Source organism: Lytechinus variegatus, chromosome 8 (assembly GCF_018143015.1).
Source record: "Lytechinus variegatus isolate NC3 chromosome 8, Lvar_3.0, whole genome shotgun sequence".
Lineage (NCBI taxonomy): Eukaryota > Metazoa > Echinodermata > Echinoidea > Temnopleuroida > Toxopneustidae > Lytechinus > Lytechinus variegatus.
This window is the reverse complement of record NC_054747.1, coordinates 31,009,702-31,031,030: the sequence shown is the minus strand read 5'-3', so window position 1 is coordinate 31,031,030 and position 21,329 is coordinate 31,009,702. Positions and strand designations below refer to the sequence as shown.

The window sequence follows — 21,329 nt, the reverse complement described above, 5'->3', positions numbered from 1 at the left end:
CATTTTTACGTTTTGTGCAGTTTTGGAAAACAATGAGGATGAAGCCAGCCCCCCCCCCCCCGTTTCGCGGCCCCTGCAATGGGTAATCCTTCGACGTATTACGATCTACCTTTTGATAAGATACGTACGATCATTTAAATATTATTGGCCCGAATTAAGGTGGTTTTGAAAACCCACGGTCGAGTCCATGGTTTATGCAGATTTCCTGTATAAATTACGCTTATTTTACAGTGTATCGGGCGCGTGTATGAAAAATGCCCAATGTTGATGCACGCTTTTGCCACAGTGCGCCAAATTGACCCCGATACCATGGTTCTCTACGCTATTTTATTCATGAGTCCACTGTTTGAAGAGAGGACTCATGAATAAAAACATTGGACTCGTGAATAAAATTGCGTAGATAACCAAGGCAACAGCCGTCAATTTGGCGCACTGTGACAAAAGCGCGGATCAGCATTAGACATTTTTCATACACGCGCCGTATACGCGCTAAATTAAGCGTAATTTATACAGGAAATCTGCATAAACCATGAACTCAACCGTGGGTTTTCAAAAACACCTTTGTGAATTCGGGCCATAGTGTTTGATCATTTTCACCTGTCTCGTTGAATATGGCAAATCTGTGCTACCATTTCTTCATTATTTAGGCAAGTAATTCTCCTTTTAAAAGAAATTTATCATCATTATTTACAATGAATAAAAAATGCCTCGCAAATAAACCAAGAGGCACATAAAAACAAAAATACTTTTGGTTCTGCGACCCCTCCCCCTCTCAAACAAGTTGGTGGTGCAGTCTGCATTGTATACTAACTCTAATCTAGACCACTATTATGTCAACACAATCATGTTGACATATCACCCGTTTGAAGTTCATTTTTAAGTACTAAGATATATAAGTAAATATTGACAAATCTTATGAAAGTACACAATGTTATTTACAATCTACAGCGTAAAGTTATGTTATAGAAGTAATAGAACAGAGAAGTTTTGCAAAACATGATTATCAAATTCCGGGTAATATTACCTTAATGACATTTCTACAATACCCCTCTAACTCCTTTTCTTTTCAGTTTCATCCCATCTCTTTCTTTGCCTCTCTTTACCCCTTTTCTTGCTCCCAACATCTGTCTTTCAATCTCTCACATTCCTGTGTTTTATTTCACTATTTTACCCCCTTCTCTTCCTCTCACCATCTCTCTCTTTCTCGCTGGTCGAAACTACAACACACCGTAGTTCTTACCTAGTCTGCAATGCAAATCCTTCACTCGAGTAAAGGGTCTGAATTGTAGCCTACTCATGCCTTGTGTACAGAAGACCCACAGCAAGTTCTGTATGCGCTAGTCTTTGCGTGGAGACACACTTGATCAAAGTTTCAATCAGGGTCTGTGCCTGCAGACTAGTTCTTACCTACGACCACCTGGCTATCACAAACATTGGCTTGTTCTGTTATCCGTCTTTCGTCTCTATTTCGTTTCAATGTCTTTATATGTTCCTGAGGAGACATTAACTCAAGTTTCATCAAGTGTTGTCAAGAGTGTCAAGTCGGTTTCTGTCTAGTATGAAGAAACATGTTTTATGCAATACTAGCTTGTTGCACTATTACTTGGTGTGTAGGGTGGTGGCCGGTTCGGCTGGTCCTGGACTGTTCACCCCTGGTTGCCAATGCGTCGGAGTCGTTGAACTAGGGTCGGTTCTACCGCTTGTGTCCTGTGTCCAGATTGACCTTTCTGACCAGATGGGGTGTCCGTACTGATCGAGCGGGAATGCATACACTAACATGGTACCTTGTCCGGGTGCCTCCGGGATGGACTGGTATGATGTCGTCTGTCCTGAGCCATGATCAGGGTGGACGGCGCCCTCACAGTGACATGTCGGAGAGCCGTTTGTATTGTACTGGTTTCCAAGCAGACTCTCCCTGCTTCGGCGTTCATTGGCGAACCTGACAAGACGCGGGATCCTGCATATATCAATAAGCCAACCAATGCCTAATAAACCAAAGGTGAAGAAGTAGGCAAAGCCCCATCCCCAACGGTGAAGATAGAAGTGGTGCATTCCCAGGATCCCTAGAGGAAACCACATCAGATATGCATCATCCACGTGGAACTTCTTATGATTGTTCTTCAGTTCCTCCTTGTTCCTGTAAAACAAGTACGGCATCCTACACAAATCTACCAAGAAACCGACACCCATACAACCCAAAGTCAAGAAATAAATGACGCCGAACATCCAACGACGCATATAGAAGTGATGCAGTCCAAGGAATCCCAACGGGAACGCAAGGGAGTAGGCATCATCAAGGTGCATCCGTTCGCTTGGGTTCGACGACAGAGGACGTCCTGAGCGCAAAGTGCGGATATCCTGATTGGCTCTCCTGGTGAGGATCCAAATACGAAAGAGATCGAAGAGCCAACCAACGCCGAAGAGACCCATGGTCAGACTGTAGACGACACCATAACCAAAACGACCAAGATAGTAGTGATGTCCGCCTGCATGAAAGAGAATGAGAATGAGAATGTCTACCATTTCAAAATTGTCTTTCAATTATTGCATGATGCAGTCTTTGGCACAACCATTAGCGGATAAGATAATTATGCAGGTATAAATGACTGCTAGTCTGGTATATTGAAAACAGAAATCATATCTTAAAAAATTATAAATCAGTTATTACCTGATTATTTAATGATGGTTATCATAAATTCAACTTTAAATATTTCCTTTAAATCTTTCTTTAGCATATTGTAAGACAGATATTATTTTTTTTCTTCTAAAGTTTATTCAAGGAATGATGAAGTAATATTATTATTAATAAGTACTATCACTACTGATATTATCAATATTATTATCTTTATCATCATTATCAAGTGAAACTGTGACATGCTTGGACTCATGTTTAGACATTGTTAATATCCGATGTGGCCGGAGGAGATGACTTGGACATGAAGTAAATCAATTTTAGCCTCCATCAACATGGCTCTTTCGTTTTCATCTGGGCCCCGTCTTAAATTACAAAGAGTTGCGATTGGTCCAATCAACCACAGCTATGGAAAGCCAGAAATATTTACATAGATACATGTATGTAAATTTGTTCAAAATATTTTCTAGATATGATGTATATTCATACATCGCTCTCTTGGAGATTCAGTGTGATTCTCTTTGATTACTAAGGAGATTGTGCAAATTTCTTAAAGAAAAAAAATGGTATGGATGGATTTCCATACAGCTGAGATTGATGGGATCATGGAGCTATAAATAGCTCAATGATGGGATCAATCGTTTTTTAATTTATTTAAAAAAAAACAGATATATAAGTACAATTCAATGAACAGATGATACAAAAGGATAAACATATATGAGAGGTTTTCGAGGACCCCAGAAAGAGCAGAGCTTGTGAGTGGGGCCCTTCAATAAATGAGATGTACACAGTGAAGGAACATACTATAGTACACTGTTAATCTGGCTGTGTAAAATCTTACACAACCTGTGTAAATTCTTACACAACCGCTGCATCATATATGAACCCAGCAACGGTTGTGTAAAACTGTACACAACCCGGGTTGTGTACATTTTTAAGTAGCAGTTGTGTAAATTTTCTACACATGAATTGTGTAACCATAATTTTACACAGCCAGGTTGTGTAAATTTTCTACACATGAATTGTGTAACCATAATTTTACACAGCCAGGTTGTGTAGGTGCTTTTCACAGTAGTTGCGTAAAACTTACATATGAGTTGTTGAATTTTCATTTTACACAACCCGGGTTGTGTACATTTTTAAGTATCAGTTGTGTAAATTTTCTGCACATGAATTGTGTAACCATAATTGTACACATCCAGGTTGTGTAGGTGTTTTTCACAGTAGTTGCTTAAAACTTACACATGAGTTGTTGAAATTTCATTTTACACAACCAATTGTGTTAGACAGGCCACTCTTTGACACATACATGTATACATACAGACATAAAGAATTGTGTGTTATGATGTACAGTATTTATTTCCATTCATAAATCAATTCCATACGTTCTTCCAAATGCATCAAAAATACATTTTCATGCAATACATCAAACCGTAAATAAAATCAATTTAACCAATTTCAATGGTTTTAAAGTATACAAACATGTACTTTCACAATTTTTAAAGGAATATTTAGCAATTTCACACTGAATTTACATGTCAGTAGAATGAATATCGTACAAGTAAATAAAACTGCAACACTCCTTTCTCTAAATAAAATAATTGACACTTTCTGATCCTGTTTCCTGAGAGTATTTGCATATAAACTATTTTTGCCCTATTAATTCAACAAATCCAGTCAGCCTGTGCTACTGGTCAATTTATATACTACTGAATATACTTGCATGTTCTTAAAACGAATTTGACAGCGTGCTTAAGTTTTCTATATTTTGCTTCTAGACTATACAGGGCTCTATACTGTTACAATTGCTGAACGATCAATTTTTATTTTCTTAGGCAATTCATATACTGAATAAAATAACATCAGTCTATATAACTTTTCATGAAAGAGGGCTCATATCATGGTTTTATTTTTTTCCCCCATAATTTCTCTCATTTTATATAGAAAATAAAAACAAGAAAACCAATTCCTGATCACCAAGCCTAGCATTATAATAAGTAAATATCCACTATTAATCACTGATTTTTTTAATCCCAAAATGGCATGAAGACATTTAACATCATGGAGCAAAAATATGAGATGAAGAATGCCAATCTAAGTATTAACCCTAAAAAGACGGGGGGGGGGGCTGAATCAGCCCCCCCCTCAACATTTTTCGCGATAAATCCGCCGTGCAAAATTTTTTGTCCACGTCGTTTGCTGACTCTTTACTTTCAAGTCTCACGCAACTTTTGAGACCAGATTTGTGACCCCCGAGTACGCGGTTTTGAAATTACGCAGCATTTTGTAAGTGCATGCAGACCCAAATTTACTCAAAAACGTGAATTTGTGTACAAATCCAATGCAAATGGTGTTTTATATCCCAAATTCATAAATGTATCATTATTTTTCCTTTTACTGCTTAAAATCAATTAATTTTATCTTTTTTACGGTCAAAATAATGTCCCCGACAATTTCCATTGAAAAAACAATAAAAAACAAAAAGTCGAAAAACAAGGAAATACATAAGAAATTTAGAAAACAATAGAATACATAAGAAAATAAATGTGATGCTGAATTTTTTAAAAATAAATTTGATCAGATACCAACTAGAGTATGTGAAACAAGAACTAGCATTTCCGGGGCATTATTTTATTAATTAGAGCATACTTATAATTTTACGCATAAATTAGCATAATTAATGAGACATGAGGTTTTTTTGCAGAATTTGATGTTATAGTTTTGTATGTAATGCCATGGGTAATGCGTGTGCCAATTTTCGTCGCGATCGACGGCCGAGATCATAAGGGGGGGCTGAAACAGCCCCCCCCCCCCCCCCCCGTCTTCTTAGGTGTCGAAATAGCCCAGTCTATTTAGGGTTAACCCTCAATAGACTGGGCTATTTCAACGCCTAAGAAGACTGGGGGGGGGGGGGGGGGCTGATTCAGCCCCCCCTATGAATTCGGCCGTCGATCGCGACGAAAATTGGCACACGCATTACCCATGGCATTATCTAAAAAACTATATCAAATTCTGCAAAAAATCTCAATGCTCATTAATTTATGCATAAAATCTTAAGTTTGCTCTAATTAATAAAATAATGCCCCTAAAATGCTAATTTTTGTTTCACATACTCTAGATAGGCATCTGATCAATTTCATTTCAACATCATATTCATTTTCTTATGTATTCTATTGTTTTCTAAATTTCTTATGTATTTGTTTTTCGACTTTTTGCTTTTCATTGTTTTTTCAATGGAAATCGTCAGGGACTTTATTTTGACTATAAAAAAGATAAAATTAATTGATTTTAAGCAGTAAAAGGAAAAATAATGATACATATATGAATTTTGGCTAAAAACACCATTTGCATTGGATTTGTACACAAATTCATGATTTTGAGTAATTTGGGGTCTGCATGCACTTACAAAATGTTGTGTATTTTCGGAACCGCGTACCGGGGGGTCAAAATTCTGGTCTCAAAAGTTGCAAGAGACTTGAACGTAAAAAGTCATCGAGTGACGCGGTCAAAAAATTTCGCGCGGCGGATATTAGGGTTGAACTATATCCAGCATGCACTCAAATATTTGAGGACTTGGACATGTTGCTCTCAGAAAAGAAGGCATTATTGGTGATGGACTGTGAGGTTGTAATCTGTTTACATATTCCATAGATATGTAGATATGTTTAAACATATCGATACATTTTGATGACATTTGAAGTTGGACACAAAAGTGAAACAATTTTTCAGCTACTTAATCCGTTTTATAGTAATATCTATACAATGTTTGACTTCTCTGCATTGTTGAATTTTCAATAGATATTTGACTACATAGACAACTTGGCAACAATATTTCAGTGAAACATCTGCAGTAATATAAACCAGTTTCGACTGATCTCAAACTATGTTAAATACATATATGTTTAACCTATCAATTATGAATTAAGGCCCCGTTGATACGTTTTTCCTTGTTCATAACCCTTAAATTTTGCTGTATTCTCTTTTCATTGAAAACAGCCAATTTTAATGGGAGAAGTGATAAATCAAAAGCTTCATGACTGTTACAACTTGAAGAGGATCACAGGCAATTTGCATGAGAAAATTTCATATAAGCCAAAAATATGAGCTGGAAAGTAAAAAGGCAGTCCCCATCTCAAAGTCCTTGATTGATCCAGATGTGACATAACCAATAACTCTCACATTTAGCTATCATATTCCATTTAACTTTCATCCATAAACAATGTAAACATTTGCAAAAATATAAATAAACAATACCAGGTTGTTTGTATGTGTGTCAACACATATGTTGCAATTTAGTCCAGATATCCATCCAGATGAGTTTTTGTCATTTTCACATTGATACTCTGTCATGGTTTGAAAAAAGGAAGTGACAGCTTTCTCAAAACTTTTTTTAATATTTTTTTTTTACTTTACGAGACGTACTTGACATGTGAGCAACAAAAGTAATATTTCTTGACTTTTGAATTATGAAATACTGTTTAGTCAAAAGGAAGCAAGTGACAAATTATTATGGGAACAGATAATTCAATGTATCTGCAGAACCTGATTCCCCCCCCCCCCCCCCATAATTTGGAGTGCTCATTTTGTGAAGCAAAACAGAGTAATGACACCTGGCTTTTGAATTATGAGCATTTGGGGTCCCTGAACCCAAATGCTCATTTTGTGAAACAAAACTTGCTTTTCTGTGTTAAGTAGCTTATAAGCTTTCAAATGGTATATGATTTGTCCATTTCAGTTTTGGTTACGGTCTAAGTCTTTAATCATTAACAAGGAGAACCAAGAGAAATCGCCTATTTAATACAAAACTACTGTTACTTGCTTCCTTAGTACTGAATGCTGCCTATTCAGACTAAAATTCCTTCTTGATGTTGCCCAGCAAAGTTCAAAAGCTGAGCAGGACAACACCACTCAAAGCACCGGGAGGCAATTCATACACCAATTGCTGGAGCATTTGCCATGCAGGAAAACACTGGGTGTGGTAGTCAACATCCAGCACATAGGTTAACTTAAAGCAGACATCTATAGCTTGCGTGATGAAAGTACATGTACACTGGACGGTGTTACGCTCGACAATGACAAAACCTGGCTCGGTTTCCACCGGGTGCCTCCAAGGATCAACAAGAAAGGCTGTGGTCGATCCTTTGCATCAAGATCGGCCAAATAATATTCAATGGATGTTCCTTCCTGTATTGAACAGATGAGATTCAAGGGAAAGTTGACTAAGTGCAGGCAATTTACTCTGTCATGATCAAAATGTTCTTGTTTTCATAAAATAATATATTTTCAGCTTCTCAATAAATGACACATAATGAGATTAAATCAACATTTTACAAACACAGAAAAGAAAATATGTCATATTGGATTGCACCCCCAATAGGTGGTTTAGTTACATTTTGTGCTTGAATTCGAAGTAAACTATTTTTTCCTTGTTAACAGAACTATTGAAACTACCATGACATGTTTAGTATCATATTGCAACTGTGTTGGCAAGCTATTAGCCTGCAATGTTTCAATAATATAAGTCACATTGCCCCCCCCCACCACAAAAAAAAAAATAAATAAAATAAAGTAGTAAATATATAAATGAATAAATACATAAATTTTAAAAATAAATATCTTGGCCCCTAAACAAGTTGTAGCCAAAATATGATCTCGGGGGAAAAAGCTTGGGGGGAAAAATACCCTAAACACGTTTGGCTAGTCTTTAAAAAAAAAGCCTTGGGGAAAAACATACCCTGAATATGTTTGACCCTGCGATTGACCATTAACCAGTCTTTCAAAACCACCCTTTTTCTTGAAAATCTGTGTTTTTGATACCTTTAACAAGTCCACGCGCGGACCACGTCCAAAACTGAAAAAAAAAACACCCCTTTAAACGCGTTTTTTGGTCACGCATGTGTACAGCAATATGTTTGACTGCCCCCCCACCCCGGGATCGGGTGAAGGGTTTTCTTTTTTTTGTCAACAGGAATTTGGCTGATTAGGTAGTAAGTTTTGAACAAATTACCGGACAGGAAATTGACCCCCCCAAAAAAATTAAGGGTTAAATTTTAAGTTAAAAGACAGTATTTATCCATTTATTGTTGTTAAAAACGAATTCCTTGTCCAAAATAACATAGAAATTGACACAACATTGTTTTTTGGACGGCCACCCTTCAATTTTTTACTGCAATGCTAAGTTATAATGTGATAGGATGTCAAGATAAACAAAATGTGCCTTGCACACCATTTGATTTTTAGAGATTATAAATAATTCAAGGATTCTGGAAGGGTTGCTCTCCGGTCCACAGTAGTCAACAATTCTGCCATTAATCTCCTCTTCACCCTAAAAGGCCACGGTGCGGGGGGGGGGGCCTCCACTGCCTTTTCCGTGGTAATTCCGCTGCCCGAAATTTTTTGACCGTGCCGCTCACAGAGATTATACTTTCAAGTCTCGAGCATCTTTTGAGACCAAATTAAAAGTTCAACTAGTGCATTGTTTTACATCAAAGGGCTATTGTTTCGGGCTGCTTTTCTTATGTTTGCTATCCTTGCTTCCACAGCACCCCAAAACAAGAATACAAGATACTTACATATCCTGTGATTCCGTTGATGTCCTTCAAAATTTTGAATTGATCCACAAGGCTGTGCGCAAGGCTTTCCTTCACTTGTGATGGTGGGCTTTCAAAAAATAGGTGTAAAATAGATTGAATATACAAAACAAGATTTGATTTGATTAAAAATGCAAAAGATGAAATTTGCCAAAAATATTAATAACATGTACTGAAAATATGATCAGAAGTACAATAGAATAAAGAGGTAAAGTCATATTAAGAGGTAGAGATAATGAACTGTATCCCCATTTAAACAATATGTTTAAACTTGAAAAATTGGGCTGGTTTGGACTTTTTGAGACTACATGTAAGTGGGTGGGCCTTCCAATCTCGTCTGCCAAAATCACAATCATGCTGATATCCGGCACTTGCATTTCATACGTGAACTACAAGTGTGAATTGAAGTTTGTAAGAAATAATTATTAAACAAATTTAACCATGCAAATTTCTACACAAAAATCTCCATATAAACAAGTCCACCCAAATAAAAAGTTGATTGGAATAAATAGAGAAAAATTAAACAAGCATAATACTGAAAGTTTAATCAAAATCAGATGTAAAATAAGAAAATTTCAAAGTTTCACTTAATTTCACAGACAATTACCTACAGTATATGCACATCCTGGTAGATATACAAATTAGGCAACTGATGATGTAGGCCACTCACTATTTCTTTTGCATTTTGTTACATGCAATATGGAATATTTTAATTTTCTCCTCATTGTCATGATAAACAAAGTTTTATTCCTTCCTGAACAAGTGGAACTGCCAGTGTTTTAACGTTTTGTGGCTCAACCAAAAGGGGCCTTATTGTAAAATCTGTGAAAATTGAAATATTACATTATTCATACAATAACACAAAAAGAAAGTGACATCATCAACTCTCTCATTTGCATATCACTGAGTTGTGCTGTTTAGTGAAAAATAAGCAAAACGAACATGTCATTACTTCCTTATTTTACAACAGATTTTGATGAAATTTTCAGTTTTATTCTTGTTTGATTTTTCTATTGAATCTGGGGATTTTTTCTGGGATGGACTAGCCCTTTAATTTCACTTGGTGCATTTCAGGATAATTAAGCAAAAGTCTGGGGTGCCAGATGAACTGCTATTTCTAATCACTTGAGTGAGGTTATTTCATGTTGATGGCAAGGCATGAGTGAAGGTTCCCTTCTTTTTAATCTGAGCTTCAAACAGGTGAGAAATACAGAATTTTGAGCGTGCAGCAATCTATAGGGGACGTAATGACTGATCGAAGAGATATGCAGAGGAAATAGGCGCAAATTCAACCCCCAAATACACTTACTTCCATCAATGCTCTTCAATTAGATGGCTAACCAACACTCGGTTGAGTTGAATTCTCTCGCTGTTGTTTAGAACCCGTCCTCGAGTTAATGCCTCCAGCAAGCCCCTTCCGTTTCTACCTTTCAAAATGATGCTTTCAACATCCTGAATAGAAATCAATTTCATAAATCTATTATGATTATCATCATTTTGATTGATATAGCTCAGCCAAACAGCCCTCTATGACCCATATAACATCAATGGGGCAAGATCTATAAACAAGTATGGTCAGTTCCCCCATATCTGCGCGGTCTCCCAAGTCTGCGCACCCACCTATCTGCACGATTCTAGTAAAAGAAGATACACAACAAGCATGAACTTTACACATGCAATACATAGACAGGTATTCATAAAAAATTCCTGAATCGTGTGCAAAGTGAATGAGTGCGCAGACATGGGGTTATACCATTTTTTTTCAATCTGAAAATGACTGCCCGAGGTTTTTTCAAGGAAATTCTATATTTTCTTTCATTTTTCAATGAGAAATTGGGTACACTTACTCTTTATAATATAAGGAACATTACTAACCAAAATATTTTGTGAAATAAGAAAAAATTTATGTTAAATCTTAACTCAAATTGTTAGGTGCGCAGACTTGGGGCCCACCATCATGTTTTACCGTAGGCTTAACCATTAAAACAATTTAAAAATAGTCAAAGCAATCAATCAATTGAATCATGTACATGGAATGATTTAGCTACAAACGGTATACATGTAGATCTAACACCCCACATTCATATTTATAGTCTTACAAATACTTACAAATTCATAGGGGCATCTGACCCTCTTTCTTGGTTTTGGTGTCGTTTTATCTTGCAAAACTGGATCCTCATCCTCACTCAGCTCCATAGGCCTCTGAAATTACAAAGTACAAAAATCACTTTAAAAGACATTTTACAGCTAAAGTGAGATCCATGCCATTTTCACCAAATTATGACAAGTAACAAAATATATTGCCACATATTTAAGTTTTCTACTTTATTCATGCCATCTTTAACTGTAACTCTAACGTTAGAGTAAAACAAATTTATCAAGAGATGTTGCAATGCGGGAGCGAACGGCCGCGGCAACTTCTGGGTTGCACATCGCATGCGGTGCAATTCAGCAGCACGCATTGACTTTAATTTGAATGTCGAATGAAAGGCGGGGGATGTCGAATGATGGGCGTAAAACATGGCGATTCATTTCAAGATTTTATTACCTATTGAGATAGAATTATAAAATGACCATTGCAATTAAAAATAGACAAATATATTTAACAAATATTGCTGCAAACATCATTTTCTGAAAAGAAATTTTAGAACAAAAAATATTGCATAAAAGCCTAACTTGATCTAGAAAAAACATCCAACTTAGGCGGCACATGTCGAATTTTGGCGAATCTTTAATGCTTGAAATTGAAGCCTTGATTGTTTCTACACTTGACTAGTATCACAGTTTCAATCTAAGTTAGATTGGAACTGAGTGACAGTGATAGAATTAGAAACAATTAAGGCTTCAACTTCAAGCATAGAGTCTATCCCCAAAACAAGAGAAAATATGCCAAGCATTACCCACATTATTTCACCTCACAGGGGTTACTAATAGGCTTGGTCACATTTGCTCTACGGCGGCCGTACGGCGAGTCAAAAACAGCCGTTTTATTCATTTTTATTCAAACCATGCACCTACCGGTATATTTAGTTGGTACAAAAATGTTAAAACGACTGTTTTCAACTCGCCGTACGGCCGGGCCGCCGTAGAACAAATGTGACCATGGTATAACTCAGGACAAAGTTATTCATAACCTTGTACACCGGATAAGTGGTTCGTTCAACCATGCGGTAGGTAGAATACCGCACCGCTGAATTCGCATCGCCGACCAGCTGCGGACTGAGAAGGCCAGGTACCGGTACGGCGCCTGTATACGCGGTAGCCAATCAATCGCACACGCACCACTCGCACTCAGTCATGCACTGTCGATCCAACTCACTGCTCTCTAACGTTAGATCTGTAGCTAAAGCAAGCTTACTTAATTCCACATTCGACCACACTCGGATCCATCACAATCTATATTACACTTTCTTAATAAAAATACTTCCAAAAATCACACTTACCCTCAAAATTTTTGACGGCTGACGTGACTCGAACCCCCAATCGCAAAGCAATTCCTTGGCACTCTCCATTTTGGATATCAAAAGTTTGCGTAAAACTTTTATGACAGCTGATTGGCTGTCTCAAGTCACGTGGTAAATTTATGTACACAACTGTTGTGAAACGGGGTGCTTGGCGGGAATTGACGTGAAATCGTAACCTCTTATTGAAGAAAACTCTTTACACAACCAATATTTAACGTAACTCGGGTAAGATTACGCAGGGTTGTGAAAAAAAAATACACAACCGTTCGTACACAGCACCGATTTTACACAGCGGTCTAACAGTGTAATAAGAATAAAAGACAGATATAAAGCAAGAACAAATATGCAACACATACACACGGACACCCTCACACACACAACATGAGTAGGCTGGTCACCTACGTGATAACTCATGATAGTTTTATAGAACACTTTTTATACTACACCCAGATTATCAAGAGATATATACATCGTACTTTAAACTGATAAAAACTGTACAGTTCCTAATAATCAGCAGGTAACCGGTTCAACTCTTTAATACAAGATCACTAATATGTTCCATAACAGAAATGTTATAGGATGTTAAAAGCGAAAAGAAGTAATATTTCATGGTATATTAATTATTTTTACGAATATTAAAAGAACTTTTAATACAAAATTTGGACCTGCTCTCAGGAAATTGTAAAAACTTTATATAGATATCAATATTATGGTGATCGGTGATAAATGATCATGATCATCACCATCATCAGAGATCACCATCATCATCATCACCACCATCATCATATCGTAATTATCATCACTACCAATCCATCATTATCATTACTATCATCCCCAGTGCATCGTCATCATAGTCGTCGACCATCAATTTTGCTTGAATTGAATACCATTACCATCATAATCATCTTCCATCCCATTTGTCACCATATCACAATCATCATCATCGTCATCATTATCATCATCAGAGCGTCATCGATATACCGAGTAAAATGTAAGGGTTCATAAAATCATACATTTTTAAACCAATAATTAAATGATTGCGTATTGAGTTAAGAGTCATATTTGACATCATGCTGCATGTTATTTGTTATTTGTTGGCGATGAAATTGATGGTGGCGGGCTAATGTACTCACCAAAAATACCAACAGGGGGTAGCCAGAACATGTAGGCGGAGCACAGACTCCTCTCATACAATTCATCAAACGGTCCTCCATAGAGGATGTAGCCACGCTCCGCATCAGCTTTCCTCTTCTCATTGGTTTTCTTGACGAGCCATGGCAACCTGAACCAGTCAATGATCCACCCGATTCCAAACACCCCGAAAGTGAAGAAGTAGAGGAACCCGATGCCGATTCGTCCCAAGTAAAAGTGGTGCAGTCCAAGAAAGCCAAGGGGGAGGCACAGGATGTAAGCTTCGAGGAGGGACTTTTCCTCGACTTTAATCGGGGGTCGCTTTGACATCAAACTCTGGTCAGACTCCGACGTTGGGTCGGGACTTGAATTTTGTTGTGGAGCCTGCGCCTGATGCTGGGGCATTGAAGGCGGGAAAGATGTTGCTGCCTGTGGTGGAGTTTGCTGTGGGTGTGGTTGCATCTTCTGTTCAGGTTGAGGGGGAAGTGCTACTGTAGGTTGATGTTGTTCGTGTTCTTGCTGTAGTTGCGACTGATGCATGTTTTGGTAACCATCCCACTGGTCCTCTCGAGGAGCCGACGCTTGGGGGTATTGAATGGGTTGGGCCCCGGGGTCGTTCGGCGGGTAAGGGTAAGACGTACTCGGTGAGGGCAGTCCTGATCCGCCGACCTTAGCCGTCCCTTTCGCTATGTCCACCAGCCGTGGTTTATCCGGATCCATGATTGAACTGCATTGAATTAAAATACCACTTATTGAAGCAATTATCCAGGATATGCCTATGCTGAATTTCCTTTATGCTTGAGATGGGTTGTGCAATTAACTTCCGAGAACACCACCTGTTTTCAGTCTCTGAATCTGATTCTGTTTCGAAGGTTCTCATGAAACTTCTTGCTCACGATTACGTCCAACAAACGTACACCTAGTATGACCACTGTTATCCAACATTAATCCACCAGTATTACGTCAAAGCGTTGGATAGTATTGCTATTCAATGATCAAATGATATGATAACACGACTGAACTGATATTGCTAACACACGGTTATCAGAAACAGACAAGTTATTAGTCACTGTTCAAGACAACAAGACTGCTGCATAAAAGATCAATGGCTAAGGTGGACTAGTCTACAACACATTCAGTGCGTAATGCCAGAGTCTGAAAACAGTTCTGAAATTTAAAAATAAAGCGCCTACTGATTGCAAAGTATAGTTGTAGATCAAGTTTTCTGTATTTCTTCTCTTTCTAATCCAACTCAAGGTAGGCCTAGATAGACTTGCGCTCAGAACAAGTATGTAAAGTTATTTTTGATGTGGAAAGTGTTTGTATTACAAGACTAGCAGGCCTACGTTATGTGCTATTTATAGCGCGGAAGAGAGTCACATGATGAGTTAGTGTTTGTTTGCAGACCTCGTGCTGTGAACACAATAGGTCGGAGACCGCCGGTGTTTCTTCTTGTGCATTCACGTGATAATGTACGGCTCGTCTTTGGACAAAGGTCGAAAGCCCTAAATTTTGAACCCTCTTCACATGGCTAGTTAAATCGATTTAAATTAGGTATAGGCCTAGACCTTACCCTGCACAGCGACTAACGTTGAGACCAAATTCCCGGGGAATTCCAGACGGGATTCCAAATGAGAGAAATGAGAGAAGAATAGATGTTGTGAGTCCTGCATGAGCGATGATCCCCGTGGCGGAGCAGGATCCGGGGGCGTTAATTGCGAGGGGGGGGGTCACAGTATGTAAGGTCACTTGTTTTTCAATGCCAATCAAAAGTTCTCATGCTCCTTCGTGATTTTTTTATCATCACCCCCTCCCCCCAAAATGCTTGTATCGATATGGAATTGCATCCCATTTTTTTAATGGGGGGGGGCACTGATTTTGTTCGAGCGAGGGTAACCAGGAGACATTCCATATTTGCGCCATGAGGGGGGGGGGCAGTAAAAATATAATCGGCGCAGATTCATTTCAATTGTTTCAAGTTTCAAAATTTAATGGTCATATAGGCTAATGCCACACCGGATCGGATCATTCTCAACTTTACAAACACTTTTATCAGGACACTTACAGTGAAACACACAGTAAATATGAATACGAAATAAGGAGAGAGAATATCGTGGACACCTTATAGATTTAGGTCACATGACTTGACATATAATGGTTAAAAATTTTCCATGTTGAACCCTAAAACATATTCGATACATATAAAATCAATAATATTGGCCTCTTATTATAACATAGGTAAAATTATATGTATTTTAAGGTTCTGTGCGCTATTTTCAAAATATGTAAAGTATACTAGGCCAGGCGCGTAGCCAGGGGGGCGGTCGCCCCCCCCCCCCTCCAAAAAAAAAACCGTCCCCAAAAAGAAAAAAAGAGAAGGGAAAAAAGAGAGGAGAAAAGGAAAAGGGAAGGGAGGAAAGGGAAGAAAGGTAGTTTGTGTTTTTTTTCTTTGTAGTCTTTATTTTTTCTCAAAAGAGAAACTCCTTCACTCTTCTTGCTCTAAATTCATATATGAATTTTGCTTCCGCGCTGCGCGCGGTTAAATGACAATATTGAAGTTCTCCATTGTTCCCCACCTTTAGCTCTAACCCTGTTTTTCCACCTCAGCTATGTGCTTCTTGCCAGTTAAAGTTAAAATTGTATACATTAGGGCATGAATTTGAGTAAGTTTAGGCCGAAGTAAATATATGAAGTTATCTTTTTTTTCAATTGATCGCGCAACTTCTGGTCTGGTCGGCTCCGAGCGGGTAAAATCTTTATATCAGTTTCTGCCGTCACCTCCAAGTCAACTTCTCCCGCTTTTCAGCTCATTACTAAACAACCATAATTTGGGGGCAAACAGGTTCCTAATCTAAAAAGAGGAAGGTATGGAATTCGTGTCGTATTAAATAAAAAACAGTACAATATTTTTTATCAAATTGTATTAAACTTCATGTCATTTCCCTGCATACATTCATCTCGTGTCCTGTTTTGCGCCCTCAGTTTGAAATTTTGAATGACACTTAAGTTTCTTTATATTCAAAATGAAGCGCTTCAGGATAAATAAAAAAAATTAGGCATCCTTTTTTATATAGATAGATAATTTCAATAAATCACAGAAGTTTCAACTTTTTGCGCACTATTTTCCTTGTAATGAAGTTCAATAATCTTAGAATATCAATTGAATTAGAGCCGATTGGGTATTAGAAATATCTGTATTTGATGAAACGTCCGCCCTTTGAAATTTCAGAGTTTCATTAATTGCTCTGCGCGGGGAGGAATCTTCTCCTCTATTTTGCGAGTTAAAAATATGCACTGATGCTAAATTGTTTGTAATTAAATCTGATCTTTCCAAAGAAAGTTTCAATATATCTTTGAGAATACCCTTTTCTCGGGACCCATATTAGGCAAGAAATATTGATAAAACACTTTAGCTTCCGCGCTTCGCGCGGAGTTATTATCATTTTAATTTCCTCCATTGTATACCTCTTTTGTGCGTTCACCTAATACCACTATACCTAATGATTTGAATAAACATTTTGAAAAATCGACAATGATAGATAGGTCTGAGATGCCGAGCTTGATCTATTAATAGGCCTACCTTATCTGGCTTATATTGTTCATTTGATGAAAATAAAGCATGTAAGGGTCTATATATCGAATTCGTCTGGTTCTGGCGGATCCAATTAAGATTTCGAAATCGAGGTACTACCTACCGTAGGCCTATACAGTATAGGCGGAAAGCAAATCCGAAAATAAAGGAGGGGCAGTTGAATATTTTTTTTTCTTATCATTAAAAATAATTATGCAGCTTTAATGGATGAATGACTTTCCTTAAAGTAGGGGCTCGGCGTCTCTTGCGCCCCCTCCCCATGCTGGATACATCATCACTGATTCAGGGTTTCGAAATGGAGGCAACACAAAGAGCAAATCTGAAAATAGAGCAGGTGACTATATATTTTCCTAAGACTTTACTCCATTGATATTAAGCTTTAGATGATTCTAAAAATTATAGAGGGGTGCGCGTCTCAGCCCCCCCCCCCTCCCCCATCGGGACCGTCATTGATTGGAGAAAAATATAAAATAAAACCTATTGAGGCCATTCTGGCGCCCGTTTCATAAAACTTGTTGTAATAAAAAAATGCACTAACAGTAAAAGCTACGATAATTTCCTTCAATCTGATTGGCTGATAGCAAATTTGTTATTACGACAAGTCTTAATAAAACGGGACCCTGATATTCCTGCTTCAGTACCATTTTATCTGTCTACACCACTGTTGTACAGATGGGGGGGGGGCTATGTAGGGTCCATGGACGCCAAAATTTTCCTCTCCGACTATATAAAAGCGAAAAAGAAGAAAAGGAAAGGAAAAGTAAAATACAAATTCATTATTTTCTGAATAATGTTGAAATCAATTAAAATTAAAGATGCTGGAGCCCGTATTGATGTATTCCTTGTTTTCTACCATCTTGGCATAATTAATAGCTCTTCATCATTTTCAAATCATCCGCATTTCTATTGTGATTTTATTTTCATCTTTTGGTTATTTTCATTAGTGTAAAGACAGCAAGCAGATCTAAAAAAATCTAGAATGATGCATATTGCTCGGCAGATTGTTTCATGACCTTTGTTAACCGTTTATATTCTCTCTGATATATTATATTGGTAAATTGTTTGAAAAAATTGGTTTATATCTACTTACTCAGGTAGTTCAATTCTTAATTTTGCCTAAAGGCCTAGCAGTATCAGTATGGTCTAATCACCACATGGTCTAATGGTCACCTGGACTAACTGTTATTTCGTTACCAGCTTGTCTAATATCCACTTATACGTCTATATATTTATTTCATTACTTGGCACTTTGTCAAATAAAATTCTGGTTCATAAATGTTTCATATCTAATCGTACAATGACAGTCTAATTGATGATAGACACGAGTGTAATCTTAGAAGAAATGTGTGTATAGCCCGACTGGATATGGACGAAATGGTAAATGGAAGCGACACTAAGACCAAATTGTAAGGACCAGGGACAAACAGTAGACGAACTAGAATTAGACTACATTGGGATGAGACTAAATAAACATAGACAAAGATAAATGGCAAGGCATGTTTACTATAAAAAGAGTGATATTCATATTGGTCTATGTTATGAAAGGAGGAAACAAAATATCACAACACAAAATATATCATATATAGTGATCTTATTTCAGGAAGTCTTATCATTTCCTTCTTGTGTGTCGTTAAATGCTTTCAAATTTATTTTCAGATGTGAAAGACCGTGAATATATGAGTGCTAGCTAGGCACCACCACATACTGACATGGTAGTTAATCAAACATTTATGACGCTTTACATGACGTCATAACCAAACAATTGCGTTGGTATTATTTCCTTTGATATGAACTTTAACCCCCGCCCGTAGAATTTATGGAAATCACGCCACATTCTCCTTTGATCTTCGTCCCCACATTTTATTCTCCACGAAGCTCCTATATGTCATCTGCTCCTTTCTCTTCTTCTTTCTCATCTCCTTTCTCCATCTTTATTCGTTAATAATCATTCCCTCTCTCTCTCTTGTAATTTTTTTGTCACCATTTCATTTCTCTCGCACCAACCCTGTCCTCATTCATGGGCTTAAATCGCAGACCCCCCCCCCCCACCCTCTTTTTCTTTCTCTCTCTCTTTCCACATATTTATTTCTCTTTATCCCTAACTCTCTCCCCTCTTTCACTGTCCGCCTCTCCATACTTTTCACCCCCCCCCCCTCTCTCTTGGTATCTGCACGCTGTCAGCCTCTAGTCTGCAGGCACAGACCCTGATTGAAAATTTGAACAGCAAGTGTCTCCATGCAAAGACTAGCACATACAAAACTTGCGGTTTCAACACAGGAGCGAGAGCGCTTTCAGTGCACAAGGCATGAGTAGGCTGCACATTCAGACCCTTAACTCGAGTGAATGGTTTACACAGCCGGCCCTCTTTCTCTTCCACACTCCTTCCTCTCTACTCAACAATATCTTCCAAGATGTTTACGTTTCCACAATTTCATCAGAATTAAACAAAATAAAAGAGCATAATGCAGAACAAATCACATGATAAATCCTGTTCATACTTAACCTACTTTTTAATGTCGTTAGCAATAACAATACAAATATTCTACCTGCGATTTGGAGATGCAGCATTAGCAACAAACATAGATCAAGTCACATGCATCTCTGCTCACATTGATCAAATAATAAATATTCAATGGCCATATAAAAACTTGTTACCTTTGTGACATGAGATCTTTAAAGTCCTCTTTTTATAAGCAGATTATTTTATATCTTCTATTTTGCAACAATGACAGAGCTGCCAACCTGAACAAGAACATTTCAGTATTTTCAAGGCTGAAAATCAGCATTTTGGTGAGGAAATTATTATTTTTAAAGAAATACCATAGGACAACACAAACTTAAAAATCAGTATTCTTCTCTATTTTCAGTACTAAATATGGAAAATCAGTACTACTTGGCAGCTCTGCAATATTTTCCAATCATCGTGATTGTTGTCATTTTTTTCCAAATAAACTTAAAGGTACATGTAGAATTTAGTAGAAAATTGATCAATATGTCCTTTGCATCGCCAATTTAAGGATTATTTATCAGACAGAAAATACCAGTGCAAAATAAAATTGAGCAGTTTGTATTACATCTTATTTTCTTTGACCCTTTCTTCTCTAATATTTCATTATTCAGAAAAGAAGATTTCCATGTTCTTTGAAAAATTAAAAATGTACATTCATGTAGATATTGCACTCTTGATCAGACAAGTCTATTCATCATTTCTTTTTAAGTAACTACCTGTATAAGATATGCATAAATAAGCAACATACACATTTACAGACGTATACATACATGTATGATTGGTCCAATATATATGCATGAACAATGGGGCTTCTTGGTCGCTGCCCCCCCCCCCCCCCATGAAAAGGTAGGGAGGAAGAAGAGAAAAGAAGATTACCCCAAAACAGGCTTAGGTCATGTAGCTTGAAATTTCCTGCTATTCAACTAACAAAATGCCAAATTATGTTAACCTTCGATCTCCCCCCCCCCCCCATGAAATACGCTGGTGCTACCACTGTTTATGAACAAGCTAGTCGATTGAAGTGTCTGACTTCACATCAACAACATCAATGCGATATAAAAATCTTAACAAATGTGATTGATGTATAAAATCTGGAGTATAGCATGCAAATGTTTGTAGCCCCCCCCCCATAACAAATCTAAGCAATATAAAATTGGTATAAAAATTGTGACAAATTTTATATTATTGGTCTCTTTTTCATAGAATATTGATCAACATTGCCCCCCCCCCATCCCCAAAAAAGGATTACAAATTACGTTAGTAGCTTTTATTCAGAACAGTTGTCATAATTTTGTTATCATTACAAGCATCATGAAATTTACTACAGATATTTATTACAGGCATGGTCACACCGCCCGAGCGTTGTTGGAGCGGTAGGGAAAGAGTCGAATTTCGCTCACAAAATTGGGGA

At 37.5% G+C, this 21,329-nt stretch overlaps 2 protein-coding genes across 3 annotated transcripts; both read right to left on the bottom strand.

The window, feature by feature from the left end:
- Positions 1–888: 888 nt before the first annotated feature.
- Positions 889–14,927, bottom strand: LOC121420333. Its single transcript, XM_041614920.1, has 2 exons — positions 13,820–14,927; positions 889–2,486 (listed from the first exon to the last, which is right to left on the bottom strand). The coding sequence occupies exons 1-2, from the start codon at positions 14,535–14,537 to the stop codon at positions 1,600–1,602; spliced, it is 1,605 nt and encodes a 534-aa protein (XP_041470854.1). The 5' UTR covers positions 14,538–14,927; the 3' UTR covers positions 889–1,599.
- On the bottom strand, positions 6,097–12,895 carry LOC121420334. Of its 2 annotated transcripts, XR_005970743.1 has the most exons (5): positions 12,666–12,895; positions 11,332–11,424; positions 10,532–10,674; positions 9,205–9,292; positions 6,097–7,816 (listed from the first exon to the last, which is right to left on the bottom strand). XR_005970743.1 is itself a non-coding variant. In XM_041614922.1 (4 exons), exons 1-4 carry the CDS (start codon positions 12,732–12,734, stop codon positions 7,652–7,654), a joined length of 411 nt encoding a protein of 136 aa, XP_041470856.1. In that variant the 5' UTR covers positions 12,735–12,895; the 3' UTR covers positions 6,097–7,651. The 2 variants fall into 2 exon arrangements, 1 of the variants encoding a protein (XP_041470856.1); XM_041614922.1 differs by lacking the exon at positions 10,532–10,674 and having other exon boundaries at positions 9,209–9,292.
- Positions 14,928–21,329: the final 6,402 nt, after the last annotated feature.